The sequence below is a fragment of the Ascaphus truei genome, chromosome 21, assembly GCF_040206685.1.
Source record: "Ascaphus truei isolate aAscTru1 chromosome 21, aAscTru1.hap1, whole genome shotgun sequence".
Lineage (NCBI taxonomy): Eukaryota > Metazoa > Chordata > Amphibia > Anura > Ascaphidae > Ascaphus > Ascaphus truei.
Genome location: NC_134503.1, coordinates 8,693,004 through 8,715,536, shown reverse-complemented (window position 1 = coordinate 8,715,536; position 22,533 = coordinate 8,693,004). Strand labels below are relative to the sequence as shown.

General features: G+C 45.2%; 2 protein-coding genes across 3 annotated transcripts in view; one reads left to right on the top strand and one right to left on the bottom strand.

Moving 5' to 3' along the window:
• The window catches only part of PMPCA (peptidase, mitochondrial processing subunit alpha), a 14,506-nt gene extending 4,303 nt beyond the window's left edge, over positions 1 to 10,203 (bottom strand). Inside the window, exons 1-12 of the mRNA XM_075578889.1 lie at positions 10,065 to 10,203; positions 7,827 to 8,029; positions 6,602 to 6,681; positions 6,383 to 6,465; positions 5,981 to 6,075; positions 4,946 to 5,046; positions 4,251 to 4,514; positions 3,317 to 3,409; positions 2,602 to 2,720; positions 1,861 to 1,951; positions 1,426 to 1,488; positions 525 to 669 (exon numbers count right to left, since the gene is read on the bottom strand). Coding sequence (XP_075435004.1) covers positions 525 to 669; positions 1,426 to 1,488; positions 1,861 to 1,951; positions 2,602 to 2,720; positions 3,317 to 3,409; positions 4,251 to 4,514; positions 4,946 to 5,046; positions 5,981 to 6,075; positions 6,383 to 6,465; positions 6,602 to 6,681; positions 7,827 to 8,029; positions 10,065 to 10,114 — 1,387 coding nt within the window. The 5' untranslated portion in view covers positions 10,115 to 10,203. The remainder of the gene's footprint in view (positions 1 to 524; positions 670 to 1,425; positions 1,489 to 1,860; positions 1,952 to 2,601; positions 2,721 to 3,316; positions 3,410 to 4,250; positions 4,515 to 4,945; positions 5,047 to 5,980; positions 6,076 to 6,382; positions 6,466 to 6,601; positions 6,682 to 7,826; positions 8,030 to 10,064) is intronic.
• ENTR1 (endosome associated trafficking regulator 1) lies at positions 10,196 to 22,533 on the top strand. Of its 2 annotated transcripts, none has more exons than XM_075578892.1 (8): positions 10,196 to 10,552; positions 11,953 to 12,065; positions 14,107 to 14,442; positions 15,382 to 15,455; positions 16,043 to 16,154; positions 17,010 to 17,072; positions 18,669 to 18,808; positions 20,209 to 22,533. In XM_075578892.1, exons 1-8 carry the CDS (start codon positions 10,495 to 10,497, stop codon positions 20,303 to 20,305), a joined length of 993 nt encoding a protein of 330 aa, XP_075435007.1. In that variant the 5' UTR covers positions 10,196 to 10,494; the 3' UTR covers positions 20,306 to 22,533. The 2 variants fall into 2 exon arrangements, with proteins under 2 accessions (XP_075435007.1, XP_075435006.1); XM_075578891.1 differs by having other exon boundaries at positions 10,197 to 10,552; positions 14,035 to 14,442.

Sequence of the window (22,533 nt, the reverse complement as noted above, 5' to 3'; positions counted from 1 at the left end):
CCAAGCGGCACTTCGGGGGGGAAAAAATCTATTAGTTCTTCCGTGATCGATCAGCAAAGATCTGGCGTCTCAGGGTTCACTAAATGGCCGCCTTTAAGTTTCAATCAATCCTTCAGGTTAGTGTAATTCAGCAGCTACAATGTATTCTTATATTACTATTGTCACAGTTTGCAGCTCAAACTGTGAGGACCACTGCCAACAAATGATCACAAACAGGGAAGTGTTGCAAAGATCTTGCACTGCTGGGGAAGTGTGCTAAAACCTGCGATAGGAATCAAAGGATGCTCATATTAAAACGCATTAAAAATGGCATGGAGTTAAAAAAAAAAAATTTAAATGTAAGTATCTAATATTACAGAAATTTAAATAAAAAATTAAAAAAAAAAAAAAAACCCCATGTAGGATATTGCATGGATTGCAACCCAACTCTTGCAGAGTACACTGCTATTACTGCCAGGGACTTCACAATGCACAAGCCCCGCTGTCTGGAGAAGCCTTTGTATACATGCAGAGGTTTCACTCACTGATCAGATTGCAGAGCTCATGGGGAAGTTTCCTTGCACCCGTTGCTAGCACTTGTCTGCCGACGTCCTCAAAGATAACAGGTCGTGACTCCAGGTTCATCATCAGCATTGATTTTAGCTGCGTCTTTGCACGATCCAACTCCACCTGGCAAGGGTAGATCAAATATATGTGCTGTGCCGCGTCTTGGAAGCCTGAGCTTGGGATCATCTGCACGGACAAACCCAGCAAAGGTGAACATGCCACGCAACGAATGGTAATACTAGAGCTTGGGCTCCTGAATTAAAATCACACCCAATCCAGAAAGGATGTGTGGAGAAAGTATCGAGACTCGCTGCAAATAAAAGTATTACTGAAATACTAGAGAGGGACAATGTGAATGGATCAGAAGTTATATCAGTTCCACGTAAGATTCATAGATTACACAGGTTTTCTATCATTTAGATCTGGGGGTCGCAAGTTTTTCGAGGGGGGGCGCGCGGCGGTTGCAGAGGCCCCGTGCTCTTCTCCAAGGCATTTAAATTAAATGCCGGGGGATCGCGCGAGGCCTCTGCAACTTCCCTCGTCTCCGGCGACGCTGCGTCAAATGACGCGACCCCGCAGTGTCATTTGACGCCGAAGACAAGGTAAGGAGGGGGGGGCACGAGCAGGGGGTAAAGTTTGCAAACCCCTGGTCTAGATCACGGCTCCAGTCCTCAAGAGCCAACAACAAGCCAGGTTTTATGGATATCCCTGCTTCAGCACAGGTGGCCGTTGAATAGATACGCTCTCTTTTTCCAGACCCAAAATAGCAGGTGATTATAATGTACCAGATCCAAACAGGTAATGCAGTAAAAGCACGGTGCGTTTGGTCACGTAGAATAAAGATCTCATCAATGTTGAGGTAAGAGATTAGCATCTTACCTCCCCCACGGCTCCTGCCATTAAGACGAATTCCCTAGTGATGATTTCAACCATGTCCCTGACCTGTTAGAGGAGGGAGGAGGTTACAAACTGGAAGTGAGGGGGTGGGACGCGTGGAGCTGACGGACTGCAGAAACGCCTCCGGAAGCAGAGCTGTACAATGGCTGCTCTGCTTCTCGGAGTCGCACCACACAATGCTTTCATTAGCACTATGATAGGCATTGTGGGGTGCAACTTCGGGAAGGGGAGCGGGCATTACCAGCTCAACGTCCGGAGACATTCTGCAGCAGTTGTAACCTTTCCTGCATTGGGCCCGTGGTGGATGAGTGGCTTCCCAATGCAGGAAGGCAAAGTTTTCCCAGCCCCGACGATATGTAATACTTTTAAAAGTTCTCTCCCATCAGCATCATCAAAATTGCCAAATCCTGGACTCACCTGTCTCGGATCTGCACTGGCATGGATACAGAGAAGACCAGTATCTTCATAACTGTGATGGTAGGATGTTGCGTTATACATCCAATGGTGCCTGAAGTCACAAAACGCACAGCGTTACTCCGCAGTATCAATACTTCATGTATTCCGAGAACAAGCTTGGCAAAGAGCACAAAGCTGCATGCGCATGTTTGCGGCAGTCCTGCCATAGAGGCACTCAAACCCAACCATCAGATATGGTATGGAATTGATAATCAGGTCTACGCATTACTAGTACCCTACAACACAGACAGGCATAACAAAAAGCACCTATCCGAGTACTAAATAAAAAATACTACTCTACGAGATGGGCTTTGTGTTGTGCTCTGTGTTTCACATTCTTAAGGATCCTTTTGAAGACGAGGCGCCATTTTCACCCTTATGGAGTTTTAAAGACAATTGACTGCATAGCTTTGGTATACTCATTTGGCAAAGCATTTCGGCATATTCAGCACTATATGAGATTGGAGGCCCAACAGTCATCTACGTGTCAAGAAGAGGTCTTCTCAGTTAGAAGCATACATTGGGTGTCATTTAAGCCATTACTACCTAATACTACAAGCTGCAGCTGTAAACAGTTTTCACAACCCTGCGCTGCTTTGTCTAAATAATCACTCTGATAACAGCAGGTCAGCTTTTCACTGGATCTAGTTTTTCATTTGACATAAATATGGGAGTGAATCAAGCTCATTAAAAAGCTCTTACCTGTTCAGCACATTGAGGTACAATCTGGTGAACATGCCTTTCCCTGGCCCTCCTGCAGAAAAGGATCCTCCACCTCCCATCATCATATTTAACACAGCAAAGGGGATGAAGTCATCTTCCTATTACAAAATGAACAGCACACATAAGTGACATTACAGCAGCAGCATTAGTAACACACACACACACACACACACGTTTAGCTGTGCTCTAGTGAGCTCGCTTCTGGTGCTATTTCTGTTCAAAATCAATGCTTTGTGGATTACGTGTTGCCTACACTTTTGGGGCTTTATTTCCTCTTGGTCAGGGACTCTTCCAACTCATGGCCAGTGGTGCAAATCAAGTCCTTGGAGAACCTGCTATAGCTCATTTCACTGGAGTTGCTCAGGCAGCCACGTGCAATCTTTCGCAATGAAACTCATGTCGACGTATACTGTGCAGATATGAACAATTATTACAAAATATTGAAACTCAACCATTTGCCTTTTTAAACGTATCTAAAATGACATTACTCGTGTGGCTTTGCTTCCAGTAATCTTTTCTATGTCAGGCCCCCTTTGGAAAACCCCAATGACATCACTAGAACCTGTGAATACCTGCACAGGAAGTGAATATTCTAATTTCCCAGAAGTCCGTAGGACACATGGAAGAGCCAACTTCTGCTCCCAGAAACACAAGGCAAGCAACCATTTCTTTTTAGCAGAAGAATGACACGTACCAGAAAGGAGCAGCTTTCCAAGCCAATCATGATGTGTGTGAGTTCTGGGATCGGGGTGGGACCCAGGCTGACGTCAGACATGTCCTTCTCCATCTGAGGAACACAAACTTGGAATTATAATCCCGCACCAAACAAAACACTTCTATTTCTGTGATCGATAACTTCATAGATTACGTGGTTTCTTCGCCCTCTTGCCCACTCATCTTTATGGACAGTGAAAATGCCAGTAATGGCATAACTTACATTAAAATGAAATAATGCCACGGAGATGCTGGAATATTACTTTTTCACAGTAGGGTCCTCCTTGTTCCCCTGTGCACCCTGCAAATCATCCTGACTTATCCCTGATCTTTATTACCTTTTTCACATTCTGTCAACAGCAGCTTTTTTTCTTTTAAGGAAAGTATGAATGGTTCTCATTTTTCCCAACAACCCTGAAACCTCTTCAACAATTTGCAATTTATTAAAACCTTTTTAATAAACAAATTATTTTCGCTTACTAGGGCAACATAAATCCTGATCACTGGCATCTCACACATTAATATCTTTACAATCCTCTATTCAATATCTGTGGAATTAAGGAGTACTTTATTGAGCATTTCTAGCTTCAGGTGATATGCCAGGAGATGGTTTTAATGGGCGTGCGTTGTTTGAGCTGAAATCGGCAAAAGCAAGCCACACAATGTTGCTTTTGGGGTCTGCCAAGAATAACACCAATTCTTATCCGCCATGTTAAAGGGACCCACCCAACAAATGCGCAGCAACCTATCAACCCCACTGGTGGTTTTGGGCCCTACAACACGTTGCAATGATGTCCTCGGCGGACACCGATCGTGGGTTTGGCAGTAGAAATTGCTTTGAAGTCCTTCAGTGCTAGTTACTGCAAAGTGTCACTAACGGGCTAACCCGTTTACAGCCGGAAGTAGCTTTTTACCTTGACAATCCCTCCCGTGTACTGTGCAATTGACCGGTCAATGTTCCTGGGTTTCCCAGACGCCCACACGGGTTCCACACTCTGCAGGTACTTCCTGGCACAATGGAGAAGCTGCTCGTGCTCTATGCCCACGCCGGCCAGCACCATCCTGTCCGGGGTGTAGTAGTTGTGCATGTAGGCGTGTAAAGCTTTCTGGTCAATCTTATCGATGTTCTCTGTGGGGCAGAACCTGGGCAGCCCCAATGTGTTATCCCGATAGGCTGCCTGGGAAATAAGGAGAACACCATGTAAATGCCAAGGTATCATTTGGACAAGGAGATGGGGTTACAGTAACATCTAATCGGCTCTACTTAGTGTTAGTAATACAATAAATCAGGGGTGGCCAACTCCAGTGCTCAAGGGCCACCTTTTCAAGATATCCGTGCTTCAGCACAGGTGGCTCAATCAGTGGCTCAGTCGACGACTGCCACCTGTGCTGAAGCACGATCAGTGGCTCAGTCGACGACTGCCACCTGTGCTGAAGCAGGGATATCCTTAAAGCCTGACATGTTTGGTGGACCTTGACTGGCGTTGGCCCCGCTTTGCAATAAATGATCCATCATTCCTTTCTCAGAAATGGAAAGACGAGAATGAGAAGTTTACATCGATACGGCGTAAGAGGCGAGACAGGGCAAGTTCAATGGGAAACCGCTTACTGCGTGGATCATCTCCGTGAGCAGGGGCTCTGGGTCTGGTCTCATGTTGAGATCTTCTAGCTCAAACCGCACAGCCATGCGGGTCATCTCAACCTCCTCCTCTGGAAGGAAAGCAAGCGAGTTTAATCGTTAACATCCAGTGACGATGAATACAGAGAGAACACCTTATGACTCCACATTAGAAACAATTAGACCTTGGGTAAGTGCCCATAATGAACCATTCCACTTGGATCTCATCTAATCTTTTCTTTGCCATCGTCTTTTAATAAAAACCTACATTAAATGGCTTTTTTTTTTAAATGTCTAGAATATTGTAATTAGCAATTGTTCTAGTTGGATGTTCCATAGGAGACTTTCCATGCCAACTGTGCCGCCTGCACCTCATGTTCCAAGGTCATAAAGCAAGAGCCGGAAGTGCACGAAGAACAGGCAGCCCTACAATATACTGCATCACCGGTCTCCCGAGGAAGCCAGAATTAGCCTTGCGAAACGCGTAGAGCCCACACGCCGATACTTGCAGCCATCTAGCTCTACAGCCGTGTCTTTCTCTAGCTCCGGGAAGCAGCCGCTGGGTTCGCCCTCCGACACCGGAAGTGACGGACGTCGCCAGGACAACAGATGCCGGTCCAGTCGCCTTCCCCGGGAACACAGGCCGCGTGGAGCGGGACGCTGTGCAGGAGACCACTAGATGCCACGGGTTAATCCCGCTGGGGTAACCCTCTGACTCATGCTTTTTTTTAAAAGATTCCTTTGGTGACTGCATCTACTGTTGCCTACCATTACTAGCTCCTATTAAAAATGTTTTTACACTTTCAGGGGCTCCCTTTGTGCTCCTCTACACCCCCTTTATACTCCATCATTAGTCAGGGCAGCATGAGCAATGCTGTGGGGAGGAAAGGTGGGAGGGGGGGGGTGTTGAACGCTAGAATGATTTAGAAAAGCACCAGTTGATCAAACATTGTTTCCAGGTACGGGTTCTACCTTAGGATTTGCAAAACATACAGGTTGATGAAGGGGCAAAGAAAGACCACTGACCTGAGAGCCGGGGCTGCAGCACCACCTCGGCCAGCAAGCTGACCACGGTATCTAAACCTTTAGTATCTGCAGATACAGCGTACATAGTGGTATCCCTGTAACAGAAACCAATGTAAAACTGCAGCAGGAGTGAGGGAACACGTTTGTATAGGACAGAGGCAGCAGAGATATCTATGAGGCTGCATCATACTTTCCCTCAACTCATTGTAATGTCGCTGTGAATATACAGTTCGGAATCTGCATCACAAGTAATGCTGTATTTAAAAAGCAGTTAATGTCCTCAAATCCCTACTAATAACAAACAAGTAAGGTGGGTGGACGCCCCTATAGTGGGTGCGCTAGATTCGTCCATCCCATATCAGCAACGGCCATGGGCAAAAATAAATTAACCTGTTCACCTACCTAGAGGTCTGGCAATCGCAAATGCCCCCGTGTTTTTCCAACGTGAGAAGGATTTCATCTTTACTGCCAAACTGAGCAGTGGACTGCAAAAAAACAAAAACAAACAAGTTTAATGTGTTCACATGTATAATCGCTCCACAGAATACTATACTGTTCACTGCATTCACGGTCATACACCACACACACCAAAGCGGATTGCAAAGTTTATTTCATACTTACTGAAAAAGCAAGTTTTTCCAAAAAATGCGAGATGCCACTAAGGTATTTAGTTTCATGTCTTGATCCAGAATTGATCAAAACTGTAATATAAACATTGAATTAGGAGAGCCAGAGTAATATCCCAGCATTCCCTCTTTGTGTGTCATTTCTTAAAAACAGGAGACCAAAACCTACTCCAATAATTCACATCAGAGAGACTGTTTTGGGACAGGATTGTCTGATGAAATTAAACACATCCCCACAGCTTCTATAGGACAACATAAGCATTAGCAGAGACATGTTTAAGTATCACGGATGGGCAACGTCAGTCCTCTAGGGCCACCAACAGGGTAGGTTTTCAGGATATCCCTGCTTCAGCGCAGGTGGCTCAATCATTGACCCAGTCTTCGACTGCACCTGTGCTGAAGCAGGGATATTCTGAAACCATGACCTGTTGGTGGCCCTTGAGGACTGAAGTTGCCCACCCCTGAAGTATAATATAGATCATTGAGGCAAAAGGCCTTTTTTTTTTACGATTGTTTGGGGCCACTCATGCAGCAAACGGGATACGGAAGCATGGAAGGATTTACTACTATTATTTTCACATATAGACACACAGAATATGACGACAGGCAGGACGCACGTGACCCACCCGGGCTGCCCATTTTCCTACCTGCAGTAAAACCTCAGACCCTATATGATCATTGGCTTTCAGATTTACAACAGTGTTCTGTCTATCCCAAGCATGTTTTAACAGCCCTACCACACTCTGCTGGCGGCTATTCAGTAAATCTACCACTATCGGTGAAGTACTCCCTCATATCTCCCCCTAGCTGCCACCTTCCAGCTTCAGAGAATGACCTCTTGTTCTAGCTCTTTCTTTGTAATATGCTTCCCTGCTGTGCTTTGTAGAATTCCTTTATACAGTTGACAGTTTCCATCATATCCCCCCCATCCCCCTTCTCGATCAGTTCTGAAACTGTGTACAATATAATAAAAAATGTTTGTATTTCGGTGTCCACAAATCATCTGCATTCAGCAGACAAATGGCTCTCAAATCTCATCACAGACCTCACACGGACTACATTTTTGAACCACCACTGCTTACCCTCATAGCTAACTTAGGTGTACAGCAAATGCACTGGTTATTTCTAGAACCTGGTGTTGCTGTGAGTCTCCAATTAGAGGTTTGAGAACGTGCACAAGATGATCAAGAGGACAACCATCGTGTTGCTAGTATACTTACTTCCAACCGTACAGAACTGTCCAAACTTATTTTGCGATGCCACGCGTAACCCGTTCTCTAGAGTAGTAACTTTTGTTTCAAATTTCTCCTGCCCGTCGACGGTTGCAAAGACAGTTTTCGGCACCCCTGGCAGCGGGGAAGTAAGAGGGATGTTGTGGTAATTGGTGCCGCTGCTGTAACTTCTGTATCCCGAGAGGCCATACCTGAAATAAACAGCGAAAAACTGACTCATTCTTACAATGTCTATAGACGAATAGGCAACCTAGAGTAAAATAAACAGTAGATTTGCTTGAAACAAACACTACAACAACACATCTACAAAAGCGCCTGACAGCTCTATGGCGCAGGGACTTACACTTTAATTTTAGTGCATGAGGTACAGGGAGACAAAGTGACTTACCCAAGGTCGCAAGAAGAGTGGACACTGGGATTCTAACTGGTTTCACCCACATCAAAGACAGTGACATTACCACTGACCCAGACCTTCAGTCCATTTATGTAAAGTGCAGACGTTTGCTGCAGTTAAAGCAGTATTATACATGTTTTTTTTTTAATAAATCAGTTCTGTGCTATGAGAAAATACTTGCAGCATTAAAAAAAATTTTTTTTAAATTAAAGACATTTTTAATGTATTCTAATGTAGCAAGCATTTTTGTTTCTATAGAAACCATTTACAAAGCCACACCCCATTCCTCTTCTGAGACAGGCTCTGGCACACCCCTTTTGCCCTCTCTAGCAGTGCACCAATTATATCTAGTGCCTGCCTGGTCACATGATCTTCCACACAGAACTTTGCATCCTGGGTACTCTTGTGCAGCCCTAACAGTTAATTAAATAACCCCCGATTCGGCAATCGGTTACAGGAGAACGGATCGATCTGCAGTTTAGCTAATCACTTTTCAGTGTGCAGATTGTACTGATGCACATATTGAATGGAGAAAAAAAATGTAAGAAACTGCAGCTTGAAGCCCAGGACATACGTGAAAACGAGCGGTAACTCTCAATGTATTACTTCCTGGTAAAATATTTTATAAATAAATAACTGCATTTAGGCCACCATTCAGACGAGGTTTGCATTATTATTTTTATACAAAATCACAGAATTCATGGTGGCATTCATGATGCTCCTTATCAAGTTCTGGTGACCTGTGGTATAGAAAAATGCTCTTCGTGTCAAATAGCGCCTGAGGTTTTCCAGACATTGAAGATAGGAATATGGGCAGATTCTGTGGGTTGGTGCGGCTTATCTGCCATGGAAATCTAGGTTTAATAAATAATAACTTGTATTTCATATAGTGCTTTTCTCCCAATGGGACACACAGCGCGTCACAATTACAATATAGCGCGCGGTACATAGGCATGGTACAGACACAGTCCCTGCCCAGATGAGCTCACAATCTATGTTTTGGTGCCTGAGGCACAGGGAGATAGTGACTTGCCCAAGGAGCTGACACAAGGATTGGAATCAGGGTCCCCCGATTCAAACTCAGTGTCATTGTTTTCAGTCAGCGCCTTTACTCACTGAACCCCTCCTTTAATCCTATTTTATTATACTGGGAACGAGACCTAAAGCTGTAACAAGTCTAGTTATAAAAATATTTAGTGCAGACATCCCTCCAAAATGTACCTTATACCTCAAAGCTGATCTGTGTCCCCCCAACCTCAGGGACCCCCTAGTTCATGAGGCGTTTGTAGATTTGCTGTACTGTTTTGACACAGGTAAACTACAAATATGGTTGTGGAGTCCGAGTCAGAACATTCTCAGGATGGATCAAACTGATGGTTAATCACTGACCGGAGAGGTCACAGGAGGTCGGGGGACCCCCCAATACAAATAAAGCTCTGGAAGTCACACAGCTGCCCCCACCACCCCAGACGGGTAATCGTGGCCTGAGGTACCACAGTTGGGGAGGGGTAATTATGGTATCAGGTTTGGGGTACCAAAGATGCCACCACCACACCAGGAGGGGGTAATCGTAGTCATAGGCCTGAGGTATCACAGTTGTCCCCACCACCCCGGGGAGGTGGGGCAATTGTGGTCTCGGGCTATCACAGCTGCAGTGCCTTGCGGGCCCCTCTGGCGTTGAGGGGGTTAAATAACTCTGGATCACATGACAAAGGGTAGGGTGGCACAGAATACCCTCGGGCAAATGAAGAAAGCCGGGGGGGTTAATTAGGGAATGATATTCAGGTTACCCACCCCACCAGCTCTCGCTTTAATTCTCCCTCCCCCGTTACCTCCGTATCCCGCCCCACGCCCGGGTCCTCGCCAGGTGCGCCGCCATCATTAGCTCTCCCCTTCCCACCCCCTCTGACCTCCCAAGACACACGCGTGAGCAGGTTCACTTCCTGCTTCCGGCCGGGTGAGGTCACTTCCGGTGGCTGCTGTCAGTGGGAGAGGAGGGGTCTGCCCAGCAGCCGCCTGCAGATTCCACGTGATCAACTGTATGTCTCACTGCACCCACTGCACCCCCTGCACCTGATGACCACATTAGTGGCTATTGATTAGTTATTGATTTCTGATCAGCAGGGTATTGCTGCATCATTTGCATTCATCTCCTCCCTCCTGAGATGACCCTCAAATGTTTAGCCTGCTAGCCCCTGGTCCCTGCCCATGCAGCCCCCCTAACTCCCCTGGTGCCTTATTGCTCAGCACTGGGCTGCAGTCATGTCCGGATTCTCCAAGCAGCCTCATGTCAGATCCAAGAGCCTCATCATTGAGGATGGTGAGTACAACACACCGCCAAGTGAAAATTAGTGTATACAAAACACTAGTTACATTTGGTGCAAAACAATGTGTCAACACCTAACAATAGTGCAATCAACAATATAGTGTTAATATAGTGTTACAATAACAAAAATCACACAAGTCCACAAGCAGCCTAAAAAGTTTAACTGGTTTTCTCTGGAAACCCAGATCTGATACTTGAAAGCAAAAAGACGTTTATGGCGCTGGGACAATGATTGAATGGGATAAAACCCCTTTTCTTGGAAATCCGCTCCGTTGTTCCAATCCGCTTGGTCGTGAATGGTTTTTCAAAACCGCATATTTCCTGCTAGCACGTTGCGCGGTTTTGAAAAACCATTCATAGCAAAGCGGATTGGAACAACTGAGCGGAAATTTAAGAAATCCGTTTGGAAAGGGTTTGGTCTCATTCATACCATACTGTCAGGTCAAAAGTATCACAGCCTGTTACATGTGTTCTGGGTTAATTACCTCCTGTCCCATTGAATGGCAGCTTTTAAAATAAAACTCTTATTAACCCCTTCTGTGTTAGAGGCACAGTCTCGGGGCATCAACATTAGATTGCAAGCTCTTTGGGATAGAAACTTACAGTGTGCAAAATTCTGTGTATAGCGCTGCGTATACTGTCAGCGTGTGTGTGTGTGTGTGCGTGTGTGTATAACATGCAAATGAGCACACAGTAATATTTCCATTTGAGATATATATATATATATATATATATATATATATATCTTGCGTTCTTCTCAAGGATGTCTTCTTTCTACCCGCTTTGTATCTAAAGCCCTCTCCCGCCTTAAACCTTTTTCATTGACTGCCCCTCACCTCTGGAATGCCCTTCCCCTCAGTACCCGACTAGCACCCTCTCTATCCACCTTTAAGACCCACCTTAAGACACACTTGCTTAAAGAAGCATATGAATAGCACTGTGGCTATTCTGAACACATGACACATAAAGCTTGGCCCCCTGCAGATGCACTTACCAGAACTCCCTCCTACTGTCTCTGTACGTTCTCCCTACCTACCAATTAGACTGTAAGCTCCTCGGAGCAGGGACTCCTCTTCCTTAATGTCTAAAGCACTTATTCCCATGATCTGTTATTTATATTCTCTGTTATTTATTTGATTACCACATGTATTACTGCTGTGAAGCGCTATGTACATTAACGGCGCTATATAAATAAAGACATACAATACAATACAACACGGTACAGGGAGTTAGAATACAATAATTGCAACAAACAAGATCAGACAATAGTATATGAAATCCCTGCCCCGGAGAGCTTACTATCTAAGTGGTTTATAAATGACTATAATTGAGCTTAAACCTGCAGTTACATATTTCTCGGACTGGATTAGTGATGGCTTTGTCTTGTTTTGCAGATGGTAAAGTGGAAGATCAAGATAATGCAAACCCCTTCTCCTTCAAAGAGTTTGTGAAGAGCAAGAATCGCCCAGCTGTGAACACGGGGGACGGTGACGCAGCGTTCCCTAAGGTCGGTAAGATGTAATATTCCACCATAGAACATAACCGGAGAGTGTGTCACCCAAAGGTGCAATGTTTTAGGTCAGCGAAATATTGATGGGGTATTTAAAGACTCAGTGATGTCGGTGCCCCCAAGCCCCGTGCGTAAAGACGCCCCGGCGCTCTGCCCCACAACAATTAAACTGATTGGGGGGGAGCGCGGGGCGTCTGTAACGCTCTTACCTTCTCCTTCGCAATCTCCTCCTGCTGGGTCCATCATCATGGCGCCGCCGCCGCATCAAGTGGCGTCAAGTTGCCATGACAACAGGGACGGCATGTGGCGTCAAGTTGCTGTACGTGACACGGCACGTGATGCCCCGTTGTCAGGGCAACGAGACGCCATTTGGTGTCGCGGCGCCATGATGAGGGACCCTGCAGGAAGAGATGGCGAAGGGGAAGGTAAGAGGCCGCTCGCCACATGTCTGCATCGAAGCCCCCCAGCTCTGTTGAAAGTCTATGTGTGTGTGTGTGTGTGTGTGTGTGTGTGTGTGTGTGTGTGTGTGTGTGTGTGTGTGTGTGTGTGTGTGTGTGTGTGTGTGTGTGTGTGTGTGTGTGTCATTGTTTTTCTTCAAACTTTCCTTAATGCTAAAACTGTAATTTCTTTATTTAGCTGCCCCCCCCCGTCTTATCTACTAACTCCCCCTTGTAGAGTCAGAGATGTACCAGCTGTCGGCCTTGAGAAAGATTAGGTAGTTTAGCGCATGTTTTCTTTTTGCTTAATCTGCTAAAATATATTGCAAAGTGTATAACCAAGTAACTGCAAGAAAAGTAAGATGTCCAATGAAGTTATAAGTGCTGACACTGTGATATAAGATATGCCCGCCCCTTCTTCTGGTATCATACATACATACATACATACATACATACATACATACATACATACATACATACATACATACATACATACATAAGATATACTAAGAACCTATTGTGCATTTATGTGAGATCAGATGCATGTCTTGATTGTTATGTGAATGTATTCTTGCAAGCAGCAGCTGCTGCAATAAAGATTTTCAACAGATTGTTTTTGCCTAAAAAGAATAAGTGTGGGACTGAGTTTTTTCCACGACATGTGTAAACAGATATGTGAATTATTTCCCTGTGTTAGAGGGCTTTATTCCGTGTCCACCGGAGCGGCTGTTTGTGTCGTTTTTATTCAAAAATCTTTATTTTCAATAGAGATTTTCAGCCGAAAACACAGATAGATGGACACAGAATGACCCTCAGTGAGATGTTTTAGCTTTCTGCTCAGAAGCCATCTTTTAATCTGTGCAGTTTTTATTTTGACCTCTTTATTGGTAGAGAACACATTAAGATTTATATATGAAATGAATGTTTAGATTCATTTATTTAAATGTTTTGCTAAGCCTTAGTAAAATGTTCAAGGCGTTATTTTTTTAACTCTGTGGGAACCCGGGCACATTCATTTACCTCTCGTAAGCATTAAAGGAAATTAGAGTGTCGGCTCTCTGGGCAAAATGTAATTCTGCATGCAAATCCTATGCATCTTGTTAGTATTTTATAAATATCTAGTTGTACCCAGCGTAATTATGCCGATTTAGCAGATCTTAAAGGTTATTAATTAAACTGTGTCTGTGTAGCAAGTCAGCCACTGGGTGTTGTACCTGGTGGGCTGTATATCTGGCATGTAACATCATACTGGTGACATCATAATGACTTGCAGACATCTATATATATATATATATATATATATATATATCCAGTGGTTGACAAATCACCCAAAAATCTACTCGCCACCTAGTCCCGCTCCCAATCCCGCCCTGCTTGGTGTCGGCCATGAGGAGGTCGCCACGGGGTAAAATCCAGTCGCCGCGGGCCTGTATTTTAATGGATTTGTCGAACACTGTCTATATCCATAATCATAATGTTTTTAACTGTGTAAAAAGACTGTAAATATAGATGTGTAATCTCGTCCTTAGAGCGTCATACAGCCGGCCACACTACTACATCGTCTCCCCGAGACATGTGACCGTTTGAGTCTGGATTTTCAGGAACCATTTTTTAAAGACCCTACGGTGGATGAGGATCTGCTGGATATCGAGGACGAGGACTGGAGTGGCAGTTACCACCCGTCGGTTATTGAACGCACCCACAGCGCCAGAGCACCCAGCTCCCCACTTAGTAACGTTTCTGACGTGACCTACGTGTACAGCGACTGCGAGCTGTCGGGAGTGGAGAAGTTCGCGACGTGGCACTCTACCGACAGCAATGGCCAGAGACCCTCTCCCTTAGCGGAGTCACGCCCAGGAGCGGAGACGGGCCCCGTTGCTACCAGCGATTCAATTGAAGACTTGCATTTTAATACCCTGCAAATGCACTGTGAAGAGGTTTGTGGCTTCTGTTCTTCAGCGCTAGTTTGCGAGGTTACCACGGTAACCTATAGACAGCACTGGGCTCTGAGGAGAGCTTCATTTTAACTTCCCGGACACTTAATATTTCAAACGCTTATATCTCCTGAATTAATTCACCAGTTCTTTTTTAAAAGGACTTAACATTTGTAGGTAAAAAAAAAAAAAAAATACAAGTATCCATGAGGGTGTTTGCTCAACTTCCAAAGTTCCCCAAACCAGCATTATTCACCACATTGTCACGTCGCACAGTGATTCAGCTGCAGACAAGAATTCTGGTAATGTCTGTCGGGATGCATCATTGTTCCGTATTTTAGCGCCTTGACGTGCAATGCCCGAACTTACAATTGCTGCAATGAAATCTGTCATATAAAAACATACGAGATTTCTACTTGAGTGTAACAGTTCCCTTTCCCGATAGATGTCGCCTTACTAAATTGTGACAATAATAAAGTTAGGACACTGCCTGGTCATCTCCTAATACCACAACACCCGCCGCCCCTATAGTTGTTACTTTTTCTCCCAACGTTACTTGTTAGATCAGCGCGCGTCTTCCCCCGTTCCGGCCAAACGCAGAGAGGATACAAACCAGGGAATATAGCGTCACGCGAGAGATACCGCTCAGCTCCAAGCGTGTGCAAATCATTCATCCCCCGTTATGACGTCGCACTTTCATACAGGATGTCGGCGTCCCGTATTATAAAAACGTCAATTTGGCGCCCCTAGTTAAGGGCCTTCAAAAAGTAGCACTGCTATTATATTATATATATTAATTCAGAGGACCCTATGCATTTCTATTCTCTTATACGCAATTAAGAAATGCACTTCACCTGCTGTCAAACACAACTGAGTTTGAGATTCCTGTCAATAAAATATTAAACTCATTGATTTATTTCTTTTTCTTTTTTTTACTTGTAGCTTCAGGAAGAAAACTCTCACCTGAAAATAAAAATCTGCGAACTTGTGGCATTGCACGAAACTCAGACAGAAAAGTACGTGGCAGTAACGTGGTCTCCTCCATTCTTACGTATGTTGATCTGCGTGGAGCGACATTGTGGCACGTTTCTTTCTCCAGCATAGAAGCTTAAAGAGAAAGCATGGTTACTGCTTTTAAGTCAGAAGCTTGTGTGTTCGTCACTCCCTTCTGAATAACATTCCTTTATCAGCGTGTAATATCCAGTAAGCCATTCATTTATTTACCGTCTATTGTAAAGTGCTGCACAGGTTGTTGGCGTTATATATTAATAATAATACCTTTATTTCATATAGCGCTTTTCTCCCAATGGGACACACAGCGCGTCACAATTACAGTATAGCGCGCGGTACGCAGCACATAGCAATGTTACAGACACAGTCCCTGCCCCGATGAGCTTACAATCTATGTTTCTGGTGCCTGAGGCACAGGGAGATAAAGTGACTTGCCCAAGGTCACAAGGAGCCGACACCGGGAATAGAACCAGGCTCCCCTGATACACACTCAGTGTCGTTGTTATCAGTCAGTGCCTTTACTCGCTGAGCCTTCCCCATATAAATAGTAGTATACACGCTAATCCTAAATGATGTGACTTCTTGTCTTAAGAGTTCAACATCTGGAGAGAAAACTGGAAGAGAAAATTCTTGAAGAGCAAAAAGAAGCCCAGGATTTAGAATCGATGGTTCAGCAGGTAGAAAAGAATCTGCAGATGATGACAGTAAGTTGTTAATATTGTTGTTTTGTTATATTGTTATTTTGTGTAATTGTAAATAAGAGATTTATTTATTTTTAATTGCTTCGCAACCTATACTATATAAATATTTGTCAATTTTTTTTTATTGTATTGGGTTTTTATTTATTTATTTTTTTACTGACCACCTGGACTTCAAGGGGCAAAATAGGGTAAAATCTCTGGTAGGGTCAGACTGACGAAAGGGTGCCATTCATAGCGATGGGAGCAGAGGGTGCTAAAGCTTAACACCCTCTGGTGGATCTGGGCAATAGGCAGCAAGTAGAATTTCTTGGGGGCCTCTGAATGGGGAAGAGTTTGTCAATTAAGTGTTCAATCGCGCATTCACGGCCGGCACGCTTCGATCGCGCATGCGCAATGTGTCCTTTTTGGGTTTTTTTTTAAGAAGAATATGGTCACCCTGCATGAAGCCCCAACTCTTGCAAAGTCTAAGTCATTACACGTTCAAATAACACACCAGAGTAAACAATGCTTTTGTTTCTGTGATTCATTATAATTTGGTTTTCACTGAGATATTCTGAGGGGTAGAATTCAAGGCTTCCACCTTATTAGACGGCTTATCTCGCTGCACCTGTTTCTGTTCCCCGGGTCCTAGTAAAGAGCATATGCTGATGTGGGGTTTATTACACGCCATCAGAATGGTTTGTAATGCTTCTGCCTTGTGTTGCTGGTCCTGAGGAAGAGCGTGGAACTCCCGAAACCTTGTCCTATAATATCAATTGTTTGTCCAAATAAAAAAAAAAGCTGTCGCCTAATACGGAAGTTTTCCTTTACTCTGCACTGTCGCAGCTGGACTAACACGGCAATTTCTACTTCATTCAGAAAAGAGCAGCGAAGGCGGAGAATAATGTGACCAGGTTGAAGCAGGAGGTGGCCCTTCTCCAGGTAAAAGGATAGCCGTGTGTACATGGTGCATTTTAACACAGAGGCACGAATGCAGCCCCCTCTACGGGGGAGTCCTTGTACTTCATATATGGTTCTCTTGTCCAGGGATTCTCAAGACCGCCCCAACAGGTCCGGTTTTAAGGATATCCCAGCTTCAGCACTGATGGCTCATTCGAAGATCCTGCTTCAGCACAGGGGGCTCAATCAGTGGCTCAGTATTTGACTGACACACCTGTGCTGAAGCTAGGATATCCTCAAACCCCTGACCTGCTGGCAAGTTTTGAGGTCTGGAGTTGAGCCCCCTCTGCGTCTACTCCGCAGGCAAATAATCTGTTGTGGTCACACTTAACTTCTAATGTCCCCCTGATACCCAGCGGGACAGACTCTGCCATCAAAAGTGGCCAAGTATTTTATTTCCTATAGTAACTCCAAAATGGTATCGTAACTTCCAAGGTAGTGAACTGGTAAAGGAATGGAAATGAACGCAGCAGTCTGCAGTGAGCGCCGTGGTTTTTGCATTTCACTTTGCGAGAAGTCTGCTCGCCCTTTCCAAAACAGTCTGACATTTTTGAAAGCTGCTGTTTCCTTCAGGAGAAATAAGCGTTGGAAATAACAAGTGGGAGCTTAAAATGGAGCTTCCCCGAGAGCTTGTTGCAGTCTAAAGGTTACCAAGAGAGCAGGACATGGTCAGAATGCAAGATCCTATACCAGGGGTGCACAAACTTCCCGCGCTGCTCTCTCCCTGCGTCACGCCCCACCCCCTCACCTCAAATGAAGCGCGGGGGCGAGACAACGCGTCTCCATGGGTCATGTGACATCATGTCACATGACGCCGCTTTGCCATGGAGATGCGTGGACTGGAACCGGGACTGAAGCTGGGTAAGTGAGCTGCGCCCCTTCCCCAAAAAAAAGTCTCGCGCCCCCTCCCCCCCCTCTCCCCCAAGTTTGCGCACCCCTGTCCTATACTATATGAGTTAAACTCACATAGGCGTCTGGGGAATATTGCTCCTTTCAGTTGTAAAAGAGGAAGAAAGCGATAGAAGTGTAAACAAAACATGCAAACCTCGCGCCCGCAGCATATTTTGCATGAACGGATTATCTGCCACGAGACATTGTTCCGGATGCAAAGTCGCTGTGTCCCTGGTCCCAAAGTTTGTTTAGCAATGCCGTGCCGGCCAAGCTGGCAGCTAATGCGTCCAGAAAGGATGCCGCGGCCCGTATCTACTAAGCAGTCTTCTGCCTTAAGACGACACGGTGACTTACGGCCAGAGACTGCGTGATAAACCTGATCCTTTTGTATACTAACAACCGTAGCATAGTATATCCATTACGACCTCGCTCGCTGGTAGGATTCATTGTGATCATAGCACAGAGGGTGGCCAACTCCAGTCCTCAAGGGCCACCAACAGGTCAGGTTTTCAGGACATCCCTGCTTCAGCACAGGTGGCTCAGTCCAAGAGCCTGCTTCTGAGCAAGGGGTATCCTTAAAACCTGACCTGTCTGTGGCCCTTGAGGACGGGAGTTGGCCGCCCCGGCCGTAAACCATGTGTTTTCCATGGACGTGCCCCTGTAATAGCAGATCTCTCTCTCTGGCAGATCCAGCTGTGCACCTTCCGGGCTGAGAACGAAGCCCTGCGGAGGGGGGAGACGGCCAGCATGAACGCCGTGAAGCAGAACGCAAACGCGGCCTTGGAGAACCTTCACAAAGTGGCGCAGCGCGCCCAATCTTCCGTGAAGTACGTGTTATTGGGTGTGGACATTTTCCTAAGCAACGTCTCGGGTGTGGGGGGTTATTTATTAAACGGCGAGACCGCCGATCAAGGCACAAGCAAATAGAAACTCCACTTGACTCGAATGGGAGTTTCTGTGTGCTAGTGCCCTGATCGGCACTATTCCAGTTCGGTGGATTGCTTCTACGGGGGCTTATTCTTTACCCTTGAAAGCGCCGATTTGGGCTGTTTTTCGGACATAATCCTCATTGACTTCAAAGGGGAATTTTGACAGAAAACAGGCAGATTGGCTGTGTCCAGCAGGGCGGAAATGTGAATGGACACAAAAGATGTTGTTATGCACTTAAGAAGCACAGGTAAGCCGCTTTAAAAGAAACACATGAATTTAAAAAAATTAAGTCAATCCGACTTGCTGGCCCCAGGATGACCACCGCTGTGTCCTCTTAGGCTTGTAATATAGTGCGTGCGCGCGCGTCAGTGATAATTGCAGGTGCGAGCCTGCAGTTGCTATACTTGAGACGCGAGCACGCAAGGCTGTGACCGTTGGCGCGGCAGATCTGTGAAAATACAAGAAATTTGTATTTTCGTGCTGCTGCGAGCCAATCACAGCGCGGCCTAACGCTGTGACGTCAGAGCCACGCCCCCTGGTATTTTTATTGTGTACAAATTTGGCACAAAAACACCTCAAATATCTCAGCAGCTGGGGGGCCACAGTTTGTGGGGGGCCACAACTCTAAGCAACCCTCCGGTTAAGGTCAGTAAACCAAACAATAAGATGTTTGGGGTGGTTGCTGCTTTTAAGGAGCACCCCTAGGAACAGATTTCAGCTCCGGGGACCCCCCGCCCCCCAAAATACTTCCCTCTGTAGGCGGTGCCGGCATCTCCGTGCAGTTTAAAGCTCCCGCATCACGTGGATTGCGTCACAGCTTCCTATTGGCCCGCAGGGCGTGGGAGCTTTAAAGATGCCATTTCGATAGCCCCAAATAGCGAAGTCTGAGCTGCTACTGGCACCCCCTACGGAGATAAGTATCTCGGGAAGCAGGGGGTCCCGGGCGCTGAAAGTAATGAGGTTCAGCTCCGGAAATGACATGGCTGCAGTGGAAGCACTGTTTGCTAAGCGATAATGAGGAGAGACTGGGTGGCAGACCTGTCTGAGACATGCAAATGTACACAAGTGAGATATATATATATATATATATACACACACAATAGAAGTGGTATTAACAACCCCCCCCCCTCCAAATCAGCATTCTCCCAGCTGTTTTTATTAGCTGGATAGGTACAAATGGTACAGCTGAATTTAATAGGCACAGGACAAACAGTTGAAGGGTATGTTCAAACTGGGGAGTTGCAAGTGAAACATCGGTATCTCACTCTCATGATTTGCTATTTATTACCCAATGCAGGCAGCTGGTGTCTGGAGCCGAGACGTTAAATCTTGTGGCCGAACTCCTCCGATCCATAGACAAAATTGCAGAAGTTCACGAGGGGGACGTGCCATGAAATTATCCGCAAGCGTCTCACGTCAAGAACGTTCTGCGTGCTGCAAACCCCTCAAGAATATTCTGCGTGTTGAAAGCACGTCAGAAACATTCTGCGTGCTGAACCCACGTCAAGAATATTCTGCATGCTGAACCAACAGAACATTCTGTGTGCTGAAACCACACCAAGAACGTTCTGCGTGCGGAAACCACGCCATAAACTTTCTGCACGCTGAAACCAGACCAAGAACATTCTGCACACTGAAACCACACCAAGAACATTCTGCATACTGAAACCACACCAAGAACATTCTGCATACTGAAACCACACCAAGAACATTCTGCATACTGAAACCACACCAAGAACATTCTGCACACTGAAACCACACCAAGAACATTCTGCATACTGAAACCACACCAAGAACATTCTGCATACTGAAACCACACCAAGAACATTCTGCACACTGAAACCACACCAAGAACATTCTGCACACTGAAACCACACCAAGAACATTCTGCATACTGAAACCACACCAAGAACATTCTGCACACTGAAACCACACCAAGAACATTCTGCACACTGAAACCACACCAAGAACATTCTGCATACTGAAACCACACCAAGAACATTCTGCACACTGAAACCACACCAAGAACATTCTGCACACTGAAACCACACCAAGAACATTCTGCATACTGAAACCACACCAAGAACATTCTGCATACTGAAACCACACCAAGAACATTCTGCATACTGAAACCACACCAAGAACATTCTGCACACTGAAAACAATCGTACTAAACCATGTCCACTGTGCTCACGGGATCTGAAGTGCAAACTTCCCCCACACAGTCCTGGGACAGGAGATTTATACACCTGCTACTTTATTTTTTTTATAGAAACCTTTTATGTATAGCTCGGTATTGTTTTGTAAGGCAAGAACATTTCAGAACAGCTTTGCAAAATATTTAACCCTTTCAGTATCGGATTCTCCTGTAACGCACATTAAACACCTTTAATGATCTCTGGCACTTAGGCCCAGGTCTACAAAACGGTGCTAAACTTTACCACGCCTTTACTCGCATTCATATGAGTGGGAGCGGGGGCGTGCTAAAGCTCGGCACCCTCTTGCGGATCTGGTCCTTATGCTATATGCCCGGAATCGTCCGATCACTGGAAATCCCACATTTAAGACGACGGGGATTTTTGTACTGTATATAGAATGAGCCCCTTAACCCTTTGCTCGCCAAACGAGCCTGCAAGACATTGCTGGTGTTTCAGGAAATCAAAAGAAAACGACAGCACTTAAATAAATAAAATCACAGTTTTTTTTAGTGTAAAGCTCCTTAGAAATGATTTAATGTTTAGTTCATCAAAAAAGACCATTACTTCTGAGTGAAACACTGCAATCAATGAATTCATCTCCTTTAACACTGGTATACCAATATATTCTTTTTCAATAACTATAACCACTTTGTAGCAAAGGGCGTCATATTTATGTTAAAGTGCATAACATCTGAGAATATAAGCTTCTGTTCGGTTTTCGCACCTGATATCTTTGTACTAATTTGTATTTCAACTAAAATGCACCTTTTTTTTGTTGTTGTATGGAACATTTACTAAACGTAGGTAAAACCTTTTTAACAGACTGTTCTAATGGACCCTTAAGCTCTTCAGCAGGAGTGGCCAACTCCAGTCTTCAAGGGCCACCAACGGGTCAGTTTTTCAAGATATCCCTGCTTCAGCACAAGTGGCTCAGTCTTCGACTGAAGCAGGGATATCCTGAAAACCTGACCCGTTGGTGGCCCTTGAGGACCGGAGTGGGCCTCCCCTGCTCGATAGCAACATAACACACACACATGTATATGCAATACATTTTGTACCGCACTTTATAAAAAAAAGATGGAAGCTCGAGGTGAAACTCTTCAGCTTGACGATTTTCAGGTAAACAAAGCAACTGCAAATAAAAGCCGCAGTCCTCTCCGATAGTCTGTGTTACTTTACTCTGTTTTGCCCTTTAAATCTGAGACTGCGTGCAGGAGATATACACGGTTGAAATATGACGTGTCCGGGAGGTTCAATGGAGCTCTCCCCAGAGCCCTGTGGCGTCTAAATGTTACCATGGTAACCCCCGGAAGCTGGAGACGAAGAAAATCATGATTTTGTACGGTTCAAAAAAATGCTGTTTTTTTTTAATTGTATTATTATTTTAAAGGAGCAATTCAAGCGCTTATTCCCTCCCCCCCCCC

Coding starts and splice junctions, on each gene's coding strand:
- ENTR1 (XM_075578891.1), top strand. CDS start 10,495: ATGTCCGGATTCTCCAAGCAGCCTCATGTCAGATCCAAGAGCCTCATC. Junction 15,456..16,042: donor CACGAAACTCAGACAGAAAA/GTACGTGGCAGT, acceptor TCTTGTCTTAAG/AGTTCAACATCTGGAGAGAA. Junction 17,073..18,668: donor AGGAGGTGGCCCTTCTCCAG/GTAAAAGGATAG, acceptor TCTCTCTGGCAG/ATCCAGCTGTGCACCTTCCG.